The 18,596-nt window shown below is 46.9% G+C and overlaps 2 protein-coding genes across 4 annotated transcripts; both read left to right on the top strand.

The window, feature by feature from the left end:
- Positions 1-67: 67 nt before the first annotated feature.
- On the top strand, positions 68-3,991 carry LOC143211529 (uncharacterized). Of its 3 annotated transcripts, XM_076429304.1 has the most exons (4): positions 68-435; positions 522-881; positions 1,425-1,638; positions 2,220-3,991. In XM_076429304.1, exons 2-4 carry the CDS (start codon positions 657-659, stop codon positions 2,234-2,236), a joined length of 456 nt encoding a protein of 151 aa, XP_076285419.1. In that variant the 5' UTR covers positions 68-435; positions 522-656; the 3' UTR covers positions 2,237-3,991. The 3 variants fall into 3 exon arrangements, with proteins under 3 accessions (XP_076285419.1, XP_076285418.1, XP_076285420.1); XM_076429303.1 differs by having other exon boundaries at positions 1,425-3,991; XM_076429305.1 differs by lacking the exon at positions 68-435 and having other exon boundaries at positions 739-1,337; positions 1,425-3,991.
- Positions 3,992-7,263: 3,272 nt separating this feature from the next.
- On the top strand, positions 7,264-17,357 carry LOC143211519 (uncharacterized). The gene is made up of 6 exons (XM_076429286.1): positions 7,264-7,810; positions 8,721-8,862; positions 10,682-10,905; positions 11,694-11,883; positions 16,306-16,419; positions 17,217-17,357. Exons 1-5 carry the CDS (start codon positions 7,723-7,725, stop codon positions 16,346-16,348), a joined length of 687 nt encoding a protein of 228 aa, XP_076285401.1. The 5' UTR covers positions 7,264-7,722; the 3' UTR covers positions 16,349-16,419; positions 17,217-17,357.
- Positions 17,358-18,596: the final 1,239 nt, after the last annotated feature.

Genomic DNA, 18,596 nt, shown 5'->3' with positions numbered 1-18,596 from the left:
CCCTAGATCAGCTGCGAAGATCTTGTGGCAGTCCACTTGTTAGTAGAATTGTCTTTGTTGAAGAGCTACATACTTTTCCACATTCTCAATTGTCTAGCACAAGACTCGGACATGTAAAGCGTGGACCAACCCAATTTTGCTTGAAGATGTTCGATCGTGCCTCACAATCAGACCAGGCAGGACAAGTTCGCGAAGCTAGGCTGTTTAACGTATCGATCGGGGCTCGCGTGTGAATAAGGATATGCTAGGCTCGTTTTATCGATTATTTCGAGCCTATCCTGTCCAGTCGTTGATAACTGCGAACGGACAAATGAGCGGCAAAACAGTTGTCCCCGAGCCGGTCTCCGAGTCGAACGCGGCGTTTTCCCGCGTCGGTTCGTTTCGTCGGGCGAGAACGAAGACCGTAGTGCGTGTCGGTCGCATGTCACCAACCTGGTAAGTGAGGGGAACAGGTGTCTGGGGCAGTAAATTAAGCGGCGCCGGCGTCGCGATGCATTCTGAAAATAACGGGATTTTTTTAGATCGTCCCGTGACTCAATGCGGCGGCTCCATCGATCCGTACCGCTGCTGCTTGGCCGTTTTCTTCGCGGAAAAATCACTGGTGACCGTTCCCGTTCGTTTCAATCGTTCGGCGATCATCCGGATGATGTCCCGACATGGCGCGGCTGTACTACGAGTGCAGCGCGGATTTCAGGAACATCACCGACGACGCCACTGAACCGATCAAACCGTACGCCTGCACCCCGGATAAATATTGCCTATACTGCTGCTGCAACAACCAGTGTTGCCTTCTAGTGCAAAGACGGCCACCGCGACATTTCTGGGAAGCCTGGTACTTCTGGCTGGGCGTTGCTTTACTCGCTGTGTTTATCGTGTCTTCGGTAAGCGGCTCAACTGCCTTGGCAACCCGGAACACAGTCCGTCCGAGTCTCACCGTGCAAAGACGTTCCAGCTTGTCCCACTTCGCAAAGAGCTTTTGTTCCACAAGCTTGTATACCTTCGTTGGCTTAAAAAGCAAAGTAGCCGCTGCTTTCAACTTGACATCGTTTCCAGCGATCCATTGCTTGCTTTAGAATCGTTCAACTACTGCACGCTACTTCGTGCTACTTCGAACATTTTTATTTTGCACACTGTGCGCTATTATGCTCTCTTGTTCTCCCATGGAAAATTCACGTTACCTATTTGCTGCGGCAATTTTTTAAAGTTTTTACCCAATGCCGCACAAAAATGGTAATTTAATCGTGTTCCTGTTGAAAGCGATGTCTTCGAAATTATCCAGATTTCCCTCGCACCTATGTACGCGTCCCGTGCACGTCGTCGACCCGCAGAAAAGCCTCGTACGTAGCAGTTTTCGTGTAGCTCGCTTGATCAGGAACGTTCATTTATTCTAAGGGTGTGTTTCCGATTCCTTTTTTGGTGCCCAGGTGAGCAGCTACATAGTCAGTAATTGCAGACATAATATTCAAGGTGTACCACTAGCGCACAACGCGCACGCCAACAGGCAAACCGACCACCGCGACAGTCGTCCAGGAAGCGACCAGAACGAGGTATCGATAAGTATAATACCGACGTCGGAGTTTTTCCCGTCGCACAGAAAAATGTTCGTAATCGCATCCCAGCCGGCCGTCGATCATCTCAGTGAGTATATGTATCAGCGGCGAACCTGAATCCAATCTCCAATTATAATATGCCTAGACCACTCGCGCTTCATCATTCGCCGCGTAATCAGGGACGGGTTAACGAGGAGGATGTTAACGCGCGATTAAGGCTGCGGTTATGCTAATCTGCGCACTCCTTTCGACTAGTTTTGTCAACTGCTTTTAAACTACCCTGTTCATTCTTTCCCGACTTTCTGCGTATTCTTATTTATTTATAGTTGATTATAAGACCATAAGATTATAGACCAATCTTAGTCTGCTAGGCCCAATTTCAACGGAAACGCAATCGGCGCGCGATCGGAGCCCGCGTTCAGTATACCCGCAGCCTAACCGGGGGTCTAACGAGTGGGCTGCTGATGTACGATTAATTCGCGACGAGCGTCGATCGATCCAGGAAAAGAAAACGGACAGGGAGCAGTCCTCGCGAAACTAGTTTGCCGGCAAAACAAGGATGTCCGTCGTCTCTGGCGATTAGGTTCAGGGACGGGGATCACCGATGATCCGTGTTGAATCGCGCGGCGACGATAATGAGGCCCGTGTGTGCATTGATTTATATTGCAGCGCCTGTCGTCGCATGAAGCCCCGCGCGTCCTGTTTTCACGGATCGATTATGTCGACCCGAAGACAACGACGACGTCGGGAGTTGGAGGAGTTGTGCTCGGAAGATGATCGCCGGGAATTACGCGGCGTAATGTCCTCTGAAAGACAGTGGCCGGCTCGGCCGAGCTTTGATCTAACAGGCCCCGGTCGCGCGATTATGGCACGCCGGGCATTAACGATAAACGCGTCTTTTTACGCGGCCGCTCGTAACGACCGGTAACGGATATAAAACGACCCGATCCGCGGCTAACAGTCCCGGCCAAATGAGCGACGATTTCGACCGAGATTATGGTCGGTCGCCGAGCGTGTAACTACGCGCCACGTCACCAGAGGATCGCATCGGCCACGACACACTGTTGCTCGCTTTTAACCGGGCCGAGGATGTTTATCTGAAATTCAGCATAACAAATTTGCGAAAGATTAACCAGGAGATGTTTATTCGGGGGAACGGCCGCAGCCTTCGCGAGGCTAAATCGCTTCTCTGCTCGCACCGGCAGTTTGTGTAAATTGCCCGGTAAAAGCGCGGATTTGCATAAACATCCGCCGGCCCGCTCGCGAGAGATCGCAATCTGTGTCATTACTTCGCTCGTAGCTGCTTCTGCACGGTTAGAGGACATGCACCCTAGAAAAATACAGTCGATGAACTAAATACGCGCGCCGTTCGCAGTTGCGTCGTTGCGGTGACGTTGCCCACCACGAAATGGGTCCAAAAGACTGTTTTCATACCGGTTGTTCACGCCGAATATCGATCGAGTTCAGAACGATGTCTGCAATTTGTCTACATCCCTTTCTCGCGTTTATGTTGTTCTGCACAGGGTATCGTCTTTGATCTGCACGAGTATTGATCGTCTTTAATTTGAGAAGGCAACGAGGTTCGATCGGAAATAGCAAATGGAACTTTTCTACGTTTCTACACACACTGCAGTGTAGTATCAAGTTCGAAAGCATTCGAAAGTCTGTGCGTAAAGGTTGGCTCGATTTGGGAGCACGGGGCAGAGCCGATCGAAACTCGTTCCGGACTGGGCGTAGCTCCCATTAACAATTAAGAAGACACGTTCTTCGTACCGGGTCGGGTACGTAGAAGATCGGTGGCTAATTAAAAAGGACAATCGCGAGTTCCCGTCCCTTTCTCTCTTGGAACTATTCGTCTTCCCTCTCGATCCTGCTCCCCATTTCGAGATCGATCCCGCGATACGGATTGATCGCGGTGATCTTCGTGGAAGAGAGGGAGAGAGAGAGAGAGAGAGAGGAGCCAGTAGAAACATGAACGTTCCTCTGCCGATCCTCCGCGAGACGATCGATCCGGGATCGATGCTCCAGATGAGGCTTGCACTTGCTTCAAAGGTGAAAGAAATCGGCCATGAGTTTATACCGTTCGATATTAATTGTACCCCGTTCGCGCGGTTACTACTGGCTGTGATGATGTCAATTAGAAAATTAGATGCCGATCCATGGCGCGCGCGTGTGGCGTCACCGGTTTAAAAGTAGCCTACGGTATATCTGATCGAATCGTATTTTTAATTGGCGTCGGGACGCACTGGATTAATATGCACCGAAAGAAAACGCACGTTTGACATTTTCGCACCGGTGTGCGACTCCTGTGTGCGCGTGTTCGTGTGTCTGTAATTAGCTGCGTAGGACGGGAGTGGAAAATGGTGTACCATTAGCATAAGATTCGTCAGGCGCTCTCGCGAAAACCTGTACGAATAAAGAATATTCAGGTGTGTGCGATATATGTTCTTGTTTGTGTTAGTTCTTCGTTGTTTTTTTTTTGTATTATTTTTCCCTCGAATCCCACGCCGCAACGCGCTCGTTCGCTCGAGACACCCGTTTAAGTCGGGCAGCGAACGGCCCTCTCATCGAGTTTCACACTCGAGGAACTCCAGTTCTCACGATTGAGTCGTTGATTTCAGCCGCACGCTAATTATGCCAACGAGAACGGTCTTGGTGCGTGCGGATCGACAGCGCATCTCGAGGAGCGACAAGAGAAATGTTATCTTCGGTCGAGACGCTCGCCGGAGCTGTCTCGTTTCGTCGATCACTTGGGACACGGTGTCAGACTCGAGTGTAGCCGGTTTTTTCCAGCACAAAATATAGAAGCATTAAATGTCACTCGGGGTACTTTGATCACTCATTATGGGCGCAGGCTGTCCCGGCTCCTTTTGAATCGAGGGCGATAATGCCACGCCCACCCAGGATACTCCGTATTAGATACTGATATAGGCTACTCCCTGGGGCACTGTCTTCGTTCCCAACAAATCCAAAGCAATTAAGACACGCGGGACACTTTGATCACTCATTATAGGTATAGACTGCTCCAGTTTCTCTTAAATCGAGATCGAAGCCACGCCCACTCAGGGCACTAAATACAGACGTGCCCTCGGGGCACAGTCCTAGCTTCCTAAAAATCAAAAGCAATGAAGTCACCAAAGTCAGGACACTTCACAGACTGTTCAGGTTCCTTTCGAACCGAGAGCAACAAAGCCACGCCCACAGAAAAGGAGAATAGGAGTGCCTATTCCTCATCCGAGGCGTTACCGGGGGCCTGCGATGAGGTTGATACGCCCGTGCCCGGAGATCGAGCGCTCGCCGTTTCGATCGGGATCGCGTGGTCGCGTCGCCGCGCGGCCGATCGCGATACATTTCAATAAATTAGCCGCGTGAAAGAAATCCTTGTGCTCCCTGTAAATCTTTTTACGGCGGCCACTCGATCCAGCGACAGCAGCGCGCCGCGCCGCGCGCAATAAGAAGCGGTACGGGAGCAGACTGGCGGCGACCTCGTTCGACTGTAACGAAGTGTCATTCCGATAACCCAGGCCGGCTTTTACTGTCACTCGTCGGACGACGATAAAGAGATGTGCAACCAGCGGGGCTCTGCTTAATGTTGCACGGACAGGAAACCGAGCGAGGAATTAAGCTCTCTCGTCTCCCGTTGCTGAAGAGGATGCCACTGGCCGAGCGCGATTGAGACGTCCGATCGCGAAACTATCTCTCGCAGAGGCCGGATCACTTTTTTTTACACCTCGTCCGAGACATTCGAGACGTTCGTCGAGAAAGGAGAGAAAATCGGAGAAAAGAGAGAGAGAGAGGGCGAAAGCGTATCTATTCGGTGCTTCTCCCGTTTCGTTCCCTGTCCCGTCAAAGATTGGTTACATCTGGACGGCCCGGTATATATCAACGAGAGATACGAACGCGCTTACAGTCTAGACGTTATTGTTCCAATAAATCGGTCGAATTTACAGGATATTCCGCCGCGCGACGACGAGGGGCCGCGAGAAATAAAAAGAAAACGTGGCTGGAGTATCTTTGAAAGCGTCACGACCAGCAAAAATGTGAATCAACCACGCCAGACGTTCACCGGAACGATGATGCACGTGGAGATGCTGATATATCGGTTAATCTATAAATTCATCGAGATATCGATCGGAATATTCAGCGTTCATTGAGCACAATCTTGTACATTTAGATCGGAGCGATGGAGCCAGAGTCTGTTTAGCTGGAAACGAGAACTGAAACAGAATTATAAAAGGAGGTTACGATCTGATCTGTAGCCTAATCAAAGTTTACTAGCCAATTCATTGTATTATACAACGTACACGCTGCTTATCTTCATCGTTGCTGAAGTTCGCGCCCCATTCGCGGACCTCGAGACCTTCTATGAGGGAGAACCGTGTTGTAGCATTGGAGACAATTGTGCTCATAATTATGGAAGTGTTTCAAGTCATATATTTCTTGTTTCGAGATATTTAACTTTCAATTATACTCGCGAAACTTTTGAATTTAAGCGATCGGCGATCGCGATTCGCGAGTCTCGCTGATTGGAAACGATCAAAGGCTTGTGCAGGGCTGCATCTGGAAGCCGTCGTCGCCGAAGTGTCCCGTGGCTGCGCAAACGCGTACACGGGTCCACGCTGTTGTCCCAATAAATCGGCCTGCTTTAAGAGACCTCGGTGGAGACGCAAAAAAAGACCGGCGCGACCCGACGAAAGCGCGAATAAATTGCGAACGCGCGGGGCGGGTCGGTGGGAATTACGGCGGCGAGAGGAAACGCAAGAAGCGGAGGACAAAAGCAATTAGCCGCAGGGATAAGACCCTAACCGCAACAACATCTGTACACCGATTTTTCCGAGAGTATTCCTGTCCGCGAGAAACTCTCCGTCTCTTAAATCCCAGGACGTTCGCATTGTGGACGTTGATCCTCCGGAGTGAACCCGGACGTTGATCCTCTGGGGTAAACCTGGACGTCGATCCTCTGGAGTGAACCTCATGTTCACGTAAAGTCAATCTCTTTATGTACTGTCCAGAGACCGAAAGAAAACTAGCGAGAAGGGAACGGGGAAAGAAGGCTGATTATTCAGATTGTCTTTGCGTTTCTCTTACCCCGTTCCCTTCCCGCTAGTTTTCTTTCGTTCTCTGGACAGTACATATTCTAAAAATTTAAATAGACACATGCTCCTCATTACAAATTAATGTGAACCAGCCGTAAACCCATCGAATCAGTTTTCACGAGCGCAGCTAAATGAAGAGGTCCAGCCGCCGAGGTCCACGCCGCTCCAGTCCCCTGAAAGCTCATTAAGCGTAGATGACCAGGCTCGTAATATGTCGCAGCATGTTCGGATGTTGGAGATACATCGTTCGGAATTCCTCGTAGCCTGGTCCCGGTGTGTTCGGGTCCGTGTCTCCGTGTCGGTACGGAAAAGAGGACGCTCGTTTCGAGAAAGATGCGCGGTGGAGGGGGGCCCATTACGTGTCTCCACGAGGCGACAAAACTACGCGACGGAACAAATGTCACCGATGACGGAATTAAAATAGGTATAGAGAAGTAAATTGGTGAAACGGTACGCGCCGGTGGTCGGACAAAGATCAACTCGATTCTGAAGAGGGAGAAAAAGATGGAAATATAGCGAGAGAGAAAGAAGCGGAGAGAAGAGCGAGAAGGATGCTCTTCCAGTGGGAGGTACTAAAATTAGAGAAGCCCACGCGGGCTGCTGTTTCTTCAAGCTTCCTTAGGCATTTTCAAATAGTCCTTTACGCAGATAACACGCGGTGTTTTCGCGACAACTACGGCTGTCAGTCGCGGATTCTGTGCTCGATTCGCTTCCTAGTGACTTCTCCGGTCTCTCGGGATTCCAACCGGACCGTCCTCCGTCAACGAGAGACAGGTTCCAGGGGCGGTTGTTAATCGGCGTAATCTTCATTGGAATCGTTCTCTGCGTTCGGCACCGGCCGGTCTTTCAACATGATAACGCGCACCAGCGTCTTCTGCAAGTTCTGCACGCGTTCCGAACGACTCCCGTCCAGATAACAGCCGAGAAATAAAGGACGGAACCTGCTCCCCGAAGAGACTCCCTTATCAATGAAATTGTCCGGTGCTCGCCGTGCTAAGTGATTCCTAGCCGATCCTTTTCATTATTGAGGAGCTTCGTGATTCCCGGAGCGGTCGGTCCCGGCCAAGGCACCCGGCATGCATTCCGATCGATCGAGCATCGAGCCGGCAATCTGCATACATTTCCTCCTGATGCTCCTGGTTTGTCTGTCGAGCTGCGTGGAAGGTGAGTCGGCCGGTTTCCCCCGGGAAAAGTTGCCGATTTTTCTGCCACCTTATCCCCGGGGTATCGCGCGATCTTAACGCGGCCGTATGGCGCCTTAAAATGCAGTTCCGAACGAGGAAAAATTCAAACGTGGGCTGTTGGGTCGTTCGTAAAGTGATTTCGTTTTTCTCAAGGGAAAATTAAAGACAGTTTTTTACCATTTATAACAAGTTTGGCGAGTAGACTGCGGATCTTTACGCAAAATAAAAATGTTCTGCACTGATCGCGAGCAGAAGCAGTAAAATAAAAATTGATTTCATCCCTTAACGACCTCATTGCATTCAAAATCTTTTACTGTTTCATATTTCACCTAGTGAACTTGTTCATTAATGCATGATCATGACAGAAGCAACGCCGTCGCTACACGAAAAACGAAATTACCTTCCGCACGACCCAATACTCGTACATCGATTTTCCAACGGAGAAAGTTCGCGCAATTTATGCCTGGAATATCGTCGGTTCATTTATCGTACATTTGCAAATGAATGAGTCGAGGCGTCGTCGGAAAGTGCTTCAATATTCTATTTTGCATTGCATTAATCTAAACTCGGTAATTCTGAATCAATTAGTAGATCTGATCTGATATTCTCAAAAAGAATAGTATGCTCCATAATTCTTCCAGCTTGCTTACACATGAAAACAAGTAAATTACAACCATAAACGTAGAAGTAAATACGATCTCGCCGAGTTAGAATCGCATGTTAGACCACTGTGCGGCAGCGTGACGCGAAAGAACGATCACGGTTCAAGATAAATTATTTATCGTTGTGCGCACACACTATACAATGATAAAGTAATGCCTGAAGGGAACGAAGGATCGCGTGAACGAGTCTCTTTCAGAACAATCTCGAAAATTTGTTGCTATTCACAGGTAGGAGATGCGTGTGTACCAGCAAGGCTTGCAAAGAAGCTGGAGTTGACACCTGCAGGACCAAATTTTCGTGTTACACAGAGCTGATACTCACTGGAGATCAACAATTGGGAGAGAATGCGACTACCAGGGGATGCACCGAGTTCGTATGATTGAAAATTAGTGATTGGGTCGTTCGTGGACATTGGGGAACTGTGGTAGCCTCTTCAGAAGTTGGTAGACTGCGGATTTTATGCATTTATGGGAAGAACGAGGTGCCATTCAAAACAGTGAACAAGTTACAATGATCTAATCAAGCCAATCTGATGTTTTCAGTTTGTTAAAGTGATTATAGTAAGAATTAAACGGCTCCAGTCTCTTGCAAATGGTGCAGACAATTTTTATTTTGCATAAAAATCCGCAGTCATTAGTGCATAAAGCCCGCTGTTTGTGTGTATTGATTTTACTTGTCCATTGATCGATCGATAGCCATTTGTTAGCGTCAAAATCTAGTCGCCACCCTGATGTTATCGTGTGTAGTCATTTGTCGTCCGGATACTGATGGCAGTCTCACCTTTCAGGGACTATTTTATTTGCTCGTCGCTACACCGCGGATTTCTATGTAAAATAAAGTAGTCGCAATTTTTCTTCTCCGATCGAATCTCTTGTATCATCTTGTCCGAGATAATTGAACAGTAGCTGAAGCAGATCGCCGCCAACGTAACCCCTGTCAACGTTCCCCGGTTTCCAGCATTCGTCGAACCGTGCGAAGCAGATATTCGAGGCAAAGGCTAGCTCTATCTCGAGTGAAAAGCTGCTCCCCGACCTCTAACCTTTTCCTGTTATTCGCCAATAAATTCCGACGGGTACGAGAGACGGTCGCTTTGCCTCGAAAACGATTTAATTTGCCGGTTCCCGACGATTGACGTCCACGCTGCCTATAAAATTCACGGACGCCGCACGTCCAAGCAGATAACCTTGACGAGATAATCGGCCACGAAAGGTTTTCACGAATTCTTTCTAACGACGACGCTGACACACGACAAGAGATATCGGGGACCGTCGTTTTTTTATATATGTCTTAGCTGATCTCATCTCTTTTTCTTCCTCTTCTCGGAAACGCTGCCAATTAAATTCGCGGCGCTATTATCGTCGCGGAGATAACCGAATATCAATTACCAGATTACCGCGGGGGAATTAATTTTTACCAGAGATACGCGCTCGCAAACAACACGAGCCGACCTCTTTGGAAACGCTCTCCCACAGAATCGTCTGGATCTTCCTCGACGCGAGTAGGAAAATTGCGCGGGAATTGTCTTTCGATTTTAATGGAACGGTGCACGAGTTATTAAAGATGCATGTGACATATTATTAGTAGACTGCGGATTTTATGCATTTATGATAGAAATGGGTAGGTCTAATTTCTAACAATAAAAAATGTGAAGGATTTAAATTTACTGCTATATCAGTTTTAACCTGTTAAACATATTCAACAAAAAATTAAATTCTGTCTCGGAGTCACCACGAAAATTACTGTACCATTATTGAAAACATTCTTTCCATTACTAAATATGTTGGTATCTAAACGTTTAAGTATTGTACGAGGTATTATATCAATTTCATATTTATAAAAAGAAGAAAATCGTATAGAATGGAATTATTCCAGCTGGAAAGAAATGTTTAATTAGCTCCGAGTGCGAAGGGTTAAATAAAGCAGCTAATTTTGCTTGAAAATCAAACAGAATTTGACAAGAATTGAAACAGGAATTGACAGGTGATCTAAAAGATGGCAGCAAGTTGTTACAAATCATGGAAATTACATCATCGAGTAACAGAACTTCTCGAGACGGAATAAATTGACGAATAAATCATTTCGCTTCTGCAAGACAGTAGTTATAGCGTTTTCGCGTGGCTATCGGACGGGGTCACGGACCTTTATCGAGCCAGGGCCCGTTTTATCAGAGCATTGCTCGGTTGCATAGGGGTGCCACGCCATTGTTGTGCGAGACAAAGTCCTGGGTCACGAGGTCGAAGCCAGACAACGTGGACCGATCGTCGGCAGCCTGGATCCGTATGCCCTGGCCCAGATTGAAGTGTTGCGACAGCCACGACTACTGTAACGCCGATCGTCACGTGAACCTCTCCACGTGGATCAACGACAAAGACAGCGCGGACCCCGCGGCGGCCACCACTTTAGACTATACCGGTAAAACACCCTGCCTGCCCCTCCTACCACGACGAGGAACTCTTTCTTTCGTAATCGAACGATCTACAAGCGATTTCGAGTCGTCGAAACGATGGAACCAGTTCCGATCGTGATTTCAGTGGAGTTTCGACAGATGACCGATTTTATTCGATTCCAGACTTCCAAGCATTAACTCCTTTGCGCTCGTGGCAGTGATTTTAAACAAAGTCTAACAAATATGAAGCGTGTACTTCCGAAAAGCCCATACCTCCGATTTTTTTTATACTCTGGATTTTTACCATTTTACAAATATTATTTCCATAGCGGAATTAAACCGTGAAAAAACCATAAAAATCATAGTTTTTTCTATTTATTTCTGTAAATAATGGGAATTTTGGGAAATACTTCCGACAAAAATATGTCTCATCAAAATACACAGTTTATGTCGTATAAAAAAATCGGAGGTATGCGCTTTTCGGAAGTTTATCCAATTTGAATGTTACGCCTTTGCGTAGCGTAACCATACAAAAATATAAACTTTCTTGCCTCTTCTACGACATTTTCGCGGATAATTTCGCGAATTTTTATGTAAATTTGAATCGCATTGACTTTCATTGCCCGACTAGAAACTGTATTAACAAGTGTAACGCAGTATTTCCTCCGTAGCGTCGCGGCATGTTTATTCCCTCCTCTAAACTGTCTCGCAAAGCCTTCTAGCTCGCTACAGAAGAAATGCTACCTCTTCCACTAAATTTATGATTGCACTGCATCCATATCATGCACCTTTGAACGATGTATTTTCTGTTAAGGCTCCTTAAACGGATTATCCTCGGATCGGAACATAATGGGCGCGATCCAGCCCGATCCAGGCCCGATCGCCGGTGGCCAGGACTCGGATCAGCTTCTTCAGAGCCGCGTGAAACCGCTGCACGTCGCCGCGTTGGTGTTGGCGATCGCTGCCCTGATATCGGTCCTAGCAGCCTGCTACGTTATTACAAGGTCTGCGAATTTTTATTATCACGTTTATACCATGTTCTCCGGCGGCGGATCGCGTGCTGTTTTCGCCGAGAAAGGTGTCGGGGATCTCGCGATACTTTTTACCGTTTCGCTTTTGCACGACCATGCCGCACCGCGAGGGAAAACAACTCGGTGGCGAGACGCTTCAATAAAACCGGGACTTTACGGCGCGGCTCGGCGGCAGCGCGGCGTTCCAACGCGAGAGCTACGTATCGTTCCCCGGTTTTTCTGACGTACTGCCAGAAAAATGTTTTTTGACTTGTTTCAACCCCGGTGTGTTGTCCCTCCGAACGTTTATAAACAAGCCGCTGTTCGTTTCGCCTTTCCGCTGGGTTTCCAGTGAGCCTTTATATTTGTTGAAGAATGGTCGCGGTATTTTTTTATAGCCATTCAAATATTCTGCAGCGGTAACGAGTACGCATTTTTCTCGCGTCCGTTCAATTTGCCCGCCCCCTCGCAGTTTAAGAGGGTGTTCTCCTTTCCGACGATCGAAAAGTCAATTCTATTTCATTCTCTGCAAGTGTAAGTTGACCTTCATAATGTCCTTTACGCGTCCAATAGCAACACCAATAGCAGCCGAGTTATTCAGGTGGCCTGTTTCTGGCGCCTCACCCTGTATAAAGAGTAAAAGAGGTGCACAGCACATTTTAAACTTTTTACTTCAAAGATTTTTGAAAATTCCTATATGTACGTAAAGATCAAGTTCAAATATAGAAGACTCGTATCAAATGTAGAAGATCTGGCAACCCTACCGAGAACCCTCACACTCGAAGGGAATTAAATAAAATTGATTTTTGGATCGTTGGAAAGGAGAACACTCTTCATTTGCAACATCGACGTGGAAGTTGGTAATTGTAATTGGTTGGCATAGCTCGCTGGCATGGCCTGCATGCGGCGAATCGATTCTGCTCGCTGGAGAAATTCGCGATCAAGAAGAGGTCCTCGGGATTCGTTTTCGCGAACCGGAATAAAGGGTCGTGCCAGGAAATTCTGCCGACTAATGGCCTCCATAGTTTAAACCATACCCTTATTAACTCGCGTGTTTTTCTCTCTCTCTCTCTCTCTCTCTCTCTCTCGCACACATACGTACACGATCTCGCTCGAAACCGGAGCGGTATGAAAAACCTTGTGCTAATATTAACTCGCGGGCGACCCGTTAACAATCACCGTTCGCGAGTCACCGTTGCGAACTTACCAAGCCGTCTCTAGACGAGCTGCGTTATGGTCAATTTAGTGTTGCTCGACGCGTCGAAAATCGATACCGGCCCCGTTCTATTCGAGATTATCGGTGCCGGACAGCTCGGACGACTTGATATATCGCGGATATTAATATATATCGTACAACGGAGTCCTCTCATTGCCGATCCGATAACCGTGGCACGCGCGCACTGTCCCGCCATTGCCGTCGATATCTCTCGATGAACAATCGATAATCCTGCGCTCGTTTCACCGATGGAATCTAGGAACTTCGTGCATGATTTCACGCAATACCTCATTACTGGACTGCGGATCTTTATGTATTTATCAAGAAATTCTCCGATGTTTCCAATGTAAAAGATCTATTAAACGATGTACTGTATTTTTATTTAAGTCCAGCTGCCCACGATTGTTGACGAACATTTTTATTTTGCATAAAGATCCGCAGTGTACTCGTTACACATTCGTATCAATCAATTTAAGGAAAATTTAACCGATCAATTTAAGGAAAAGAACTTTGCCCGTGTCCCATTCATTCGATTCCCGCCATTTATGTTTTCCTCCTTTCTCCAGTCTTTGCGTCACGCTACACACTGTGCCATTTAACAATTGCTTTGTAATTTGACTTGTGATAAAGGTTTCAAGCTACCAGGGTCTTTGTGCAGAATAAAAATTGTGTAAATCAGTTAGAAGAAGCTAAAGGGTGTATTTCTCGTCTTCCACAATGTTAATTGCAGCTTTTGTCAGTTTTTAACCGATCAGTTTTTAATCGCCTGGATCTGCATACAGACCCAGAATCGAGTCATTGCCACAGCCCACTCTCGACATTCCTTCTCGCACTCGAAACAGCTTCGACGCGTTTCGAAGTGTATACACTTCTCTTGTCTCCTTCTCTTATGCACACATCTTCTGTGTTTGTATTTAATGTTACAATCTGTACAGAGTGTATAAAAGTCTACACCGTCTGGATCGGTGGACATTTGTAAGAGAAACCTGCCGCAAAATTGTTTACAACAAAGAAAATTATTGTTAAAGTTTGTTTTTAGATCAATACCTTCTACTCGTCGAGAAGAGAATGAGTTTGAAAGGAGCCACGTGTCGCAAACAAATAGTTATCGAGATATAAGCTGATAAAGAAGTATTTAGAACAATTAATTTACTACAAGATGTGAAAAGAAATTTTTTGCAAAAATTGCAATTGAAAGTTCAAATCGTGTAGTAGTAGGCTTTTGTCTATACGTGTAACTCCACACAATCAAACACTTTCTCTTCTCGACGAGCAGAAGGTATGTATTGATGTAAGAAGAAACTTTAACAACAATTTTGCGGCTAGTTTCTCTTACAAATGTCCACCAATCCAGAGGTGTAGATTCACTGCCTACGACCATTCCTCTTGTTTTAATAATAATAACCCGTTCGCACTTCATACTCGCTGAAGAAAACGATTCGTCCCGCCCGAGCACAACCTTGGAGATCTTGAAGAATGTTACGGCGTAATTTTAAATACGAAGCTGTCCCGAAATCGCCCATAAAATACCGTGAACGGCGACGAATTATTTCGCGATAGAATTTAAATGTTGCCGACTTCGATTTTACGAGACAGGCTTCAAATTTCAAGCTCGCGTTCAGTTACAGAGAGAATCGCTATGTATTTTGCATGAACGACCGGACGATCGACGAACACGCGTTATTATTATTTAACCGGATTCGAGACGGGACTGTTATTCGGACGGGGACCACTTCGGGCTCTTTATTAGCCGGTTTCGATACTTGTTTCCCGATGAAACTGATCTCATCCGGTCCCGGAAATCTTTACATTACAGTATACGGACGGAATAAAATTTCATACATACAGGAGATTCAATATTTAAACTGTCAATTTCTCCTGCAGAAAATCTAGATTAAATCGCAGACAACTATTAGGTGTGCAAATAAGTTCCTTCCCCTTTTATTCTACGATCGTAACTTCTGACTGAAGTCGGAGTACTTCCCGATTTTGGTGCCATCTTCTTTTAGCTTTAAGAAGAATCGTTTGCTTACTCTTTGCGTTCCAGCTTAGGAAATCAGCTGTTTATGCTACTGAAATGGTTTGTGCGGCGCTGGGAGAGAACGCTGTATCTTACAGAACATGCAAAAAGTGGTACGAAAGATTTAAAGCCGGAAATTTTCATTCGGAAGACGACGATCGTTCTGCTGCGTCGTTTTCTGCTGAGAAAGTTCGATGACGGTGAGTTAGGAGAATTGCTCAACGAAAATCCGACCCAGACGCAAGAAGTATTGGCAGAGAGATTAAGAGTGGGAAAGAACTTATTTGCACACATAATAATAACTAGCCTGCGGATCTTTATGCCAATAAATTGAGTAGATGAAATTTTATTACGCTGTTAAATTCATTAAGGGAAGAAATAACATTCAATCTCGTTTTTATTTCGCATAAAGATTCGCAGTCCACTAATAATAACAGGGGGTAATCTCTACCGATCACGATTCACGGTTCACCCTGTATAATTCCAAGCGGCAGACGTTTTTTCACGTGGTTTGGGCCTTACGGGGTCCGCCGGTTTGTCGCGGCGCACTAAAAGCGGCTTGCAACTGGCCCGTTATCAGTCGGGCTCTTCGGAGGGACCGTTTGGAGAAGATAGCGGTTCGATGGGCCCACCGGGGGTCTGCCCTCTAATCTTGGGCCCCCGAACGGCTAAGTGGGTTTTCGAGTTCGGGAATGTCTCAGGCCTCCGGGCCTCGTGTCCACCTTTCGTGGACGTGTTGTTTCCTTTCCTCTTTCTTTATCTCGCCTTGCAGCGTGTGTTTCGAGTGTCCGGTCGCAAGTATAGAGGCCCGAGGTGGGGCCCGACGGAAGGGGATCGTTCCTTTCCCGATTTCTTCGTGTTTCACACGGCCCCGGCCTTAATGTGGGCGCGTGTAATGACGTTGCCTTGTCACGCGGATAACGCCGACCGTCCCTGAATATCGGCAAGGCTCTCCCCTGTTATCAACCGGACCGAACCCTCTCGTCCGAGACATAGAAAGGTGAATTAGGATAAGCGACACCCGCGTGATAAGCCGCGAGAGCATACTCGCCGAGTATGCACGAGAAGCCTCGCCTCTCTGTCTTGTTTATCAACGGATATTTTCGGAGCCGCCGACTCGGCGACTTTACAGGCCCCGGAATCGCCTGACCGTGTGCTAACTCTTCTGGATGATCCACAGGTTCCTCAAGGCGAATCCGTACACTGCGGGCAGCGTCGAATAACCGGCACCTGCGATTCTTCTAGCACACGTGCTCGATGGCTGCGCGAATCTCCGTCCTGGCGAGTTGATCGGGTGAGTATTTGTTGAAATAAAAATTTGTCAACCCCTCGCGACGAAGATTTTAAATAAAACTTAACACGTGAATGTTATGCCTCTCTTTGTACACGAAATATAATGTTTGTGTTTCGTAGTGAATATTTGAGCACTGAAGTAAATGCACCCTTACAGGATCTATACGTTTTATTTTCTTTTTTGTGACATTTTTGGGGATGAAGACGTTCTCTATCACTGTAGCCGTGAAGAAAATCGTACGGCAAGGGACAACCAAGCTGATACATTTTCCAATTTTTGTTTGAATCAATTATATAAAGAAAAGTACGTTAAAATATCCCTCAGAACAAACAGCTTCTGTGACTATCCACTTCGGACGTCTTTGTTCGCATGGAAAAGTTCGTCGTCCGGATATGCATTCGGTATAATTTTGCTCTTAATCGCGTGCTCCGGATCGTAGTAACGAACGTAAAATATAAATAGAAGCAGTCCGTGCGGGAGATAACTGTCGCCGACAGGATGAACGAATCTGTATCGACGAGATTTCGGTTTCCGGCTGCTTTCGAGACTTATCGAGAGTGCTCGAGTAATTATATCAAAGAAAGAGCAAATTCCTGAGTGGATAAAGTCGTCTACTTTGCAGAACACAGTCGAAGCTGAATAAAAATGATCTTTCTAAATATGTATACTCGATTCTGGGAAGTTTCCTCTATGAATCGATCCTACCGATCCCATCGACCCCCGTGGGACCGTAGGGTTGATAAAGCTGCTATCTCGCCCACGAGTTGATTCCACATTTCCCTCTTCTGTTTGCCCAGGCTGATGGACGCGCCGTTCCGAACGGATCCCACGGAGTTCGTCCAGTTTTCGAGAGTCATCGAGTGCGTGACGAGGCTCGTCGAGGGACAGGGACAGTTCCGAGAGCAAACAACCGTGAATCTTTTGTTTCGAGTATGAGTAACGTCCGAGTGACGCTCGTGTCAGTCGGCGGCATCGAAGTAGGGACCGTAGAGGGTTCCAGGGGCCTGAGCCAGGTGCTTCGACTGTCTCCTCTGCTGTAATTAGTCATCCTCGGCCCGTGTAACAGGCTGGGAATCAAACAACTAGAGGCGGAGAAGGGGACAGGACTGTACGCGAACAGACTGATAAGTTGCTTCTGAACGAGCGCTGTTTTTCCGGAGCTATCGCATCGCGCCGACGACTGGAGGAGTAAATTCAACGGTGGCCAAGAACCGTCGAAGCCGGCGTGCACATCGGCCCGCGATAAGATAACGAGTGTACAGGCGAACTGCATTCCCGTTTAGGCGTTTTATATTTTATTTACGGTCGTGCGGAGCGCGCGTCGCTCTCTCTCTCTCTCTCGGTTTATGGGTTCATTAATGTGTAGAACTTGTTGCGGAGAATACAGAATTCTCAACGAAAAACGACGAACCTCCGATCACCTCTGCTGCGCATATTAACCCCTTGCCGTATGATAACTAAGAAAGTAGTCTACTATAATATGAAGGGGCATGCGCCTTCGCATTTCTCGATAATGCCAAGCTTTTAATCGATTTTTAATTGGGGAAAGTGCTAGATAAAAAATCAATCTTGGCCGCAATCGCCCTCGAAAGTCCTATTTTTACGTTTTCGGAGCGTAATTTGTATTATTCGGAAGCATAAAGTAGCTATTTTCATGAAGCTGCGACAGCTACATACTGTCGAGTAATGCAAATTACGCCTCGTAAACGTAAAAATAGGACTTTTCAGAGCGATTGCGGCCTAGATTGATTTTCCATCTAGCGCTTGTGACTACTGAAAACCTCCATCTTTCCATTATCGGGAAATGAGAAGGAGAAACGAGGATATTTATTTTGCGATCAATATTTCAGCGTTATACATATAGTAGATAGAAATTCTCTGTTCGCATCAGTGAAATGATTAAAGACAAAGAAGTTGTAAGGCAAGGGGTTGAACCGCAGAGCTTTCGGTGCATAAGGCAACGACAAAGTACAATATATAAATAAAATATATACTCGTGAAAGTGTTGAAAACGCTTTGCGATCCACCGCTGGGCAAATTGTTTCCCGATGGACGCTCGTCGTCGGCCGATTTTTTTCCCAACGTGTTCAATCATCGTCGGCCTTAGTCACGCCGGCTGGAGCCATGACAAACAATAGTCTGTTCCATTAGCTGCGCCCTGAGAACTAACCAGCCAG

The sequence above is a fragment of the Lasioglossum baleicum genome, chromosome 8 (assembly GCF_051020765.1).
Source record: "Lasioglossum baleicum chromosome 8, iyLasBale1, whole genome shotgun sequence".
NCBI classification, from domain to species: Eukaryota; Metazoa; Arthropoda; class Insecta; order Hymenoptera; family Halictidae; genus Lasioglossum; species Lasioglossum baleicum.
This window is presented reverse-complemented; position numbering and strand designations above follow the sequence as displayed.

What these genes read in the sequence shown, in the direction of transcription:
- LOC143211529 (XM_076429303.1), top strand. Translation starts at nt 657, where the DNA reads ATGGCGCGGCTGTACTACGAGTGCAGCGCGGATTTCAGGAACATCACC. An exon ending in CTGTGTTTATCGTGTCTTCG is followed by an intron (nt 882 to 1,424) that starts GTAAGCGGCTCA and finishes TTTGGTGCCCAG; the next exon opens with GTGAGCAGCTACATAGTCAG.
- LOC143211519 (XM_076429286.1), top strand. Translation starts at nt 7,723, where the DNA reads ATGCATTCCGATCGATCGAGCATCGAGCCGGCAATCTGCATACATTTC. An exon ending in TCTGTCGAGCTGCGTGGAAG is followed by an intron (nt 7,811 to 8,720) that starts GTGAGTCGGCCG and finishes TGCTATTCACAG; the next exon opens with GTAGGAGATGCGTGTGTACC. An exon ending in CACCACTTTAGACTATACCG is followed by an intron (nt 10,906 to 11,693) that starts GTAAAACACCCT and finishes TTTTCTGTTAAG; the next exon opens with GCTCCTTAAACGGATTATCC.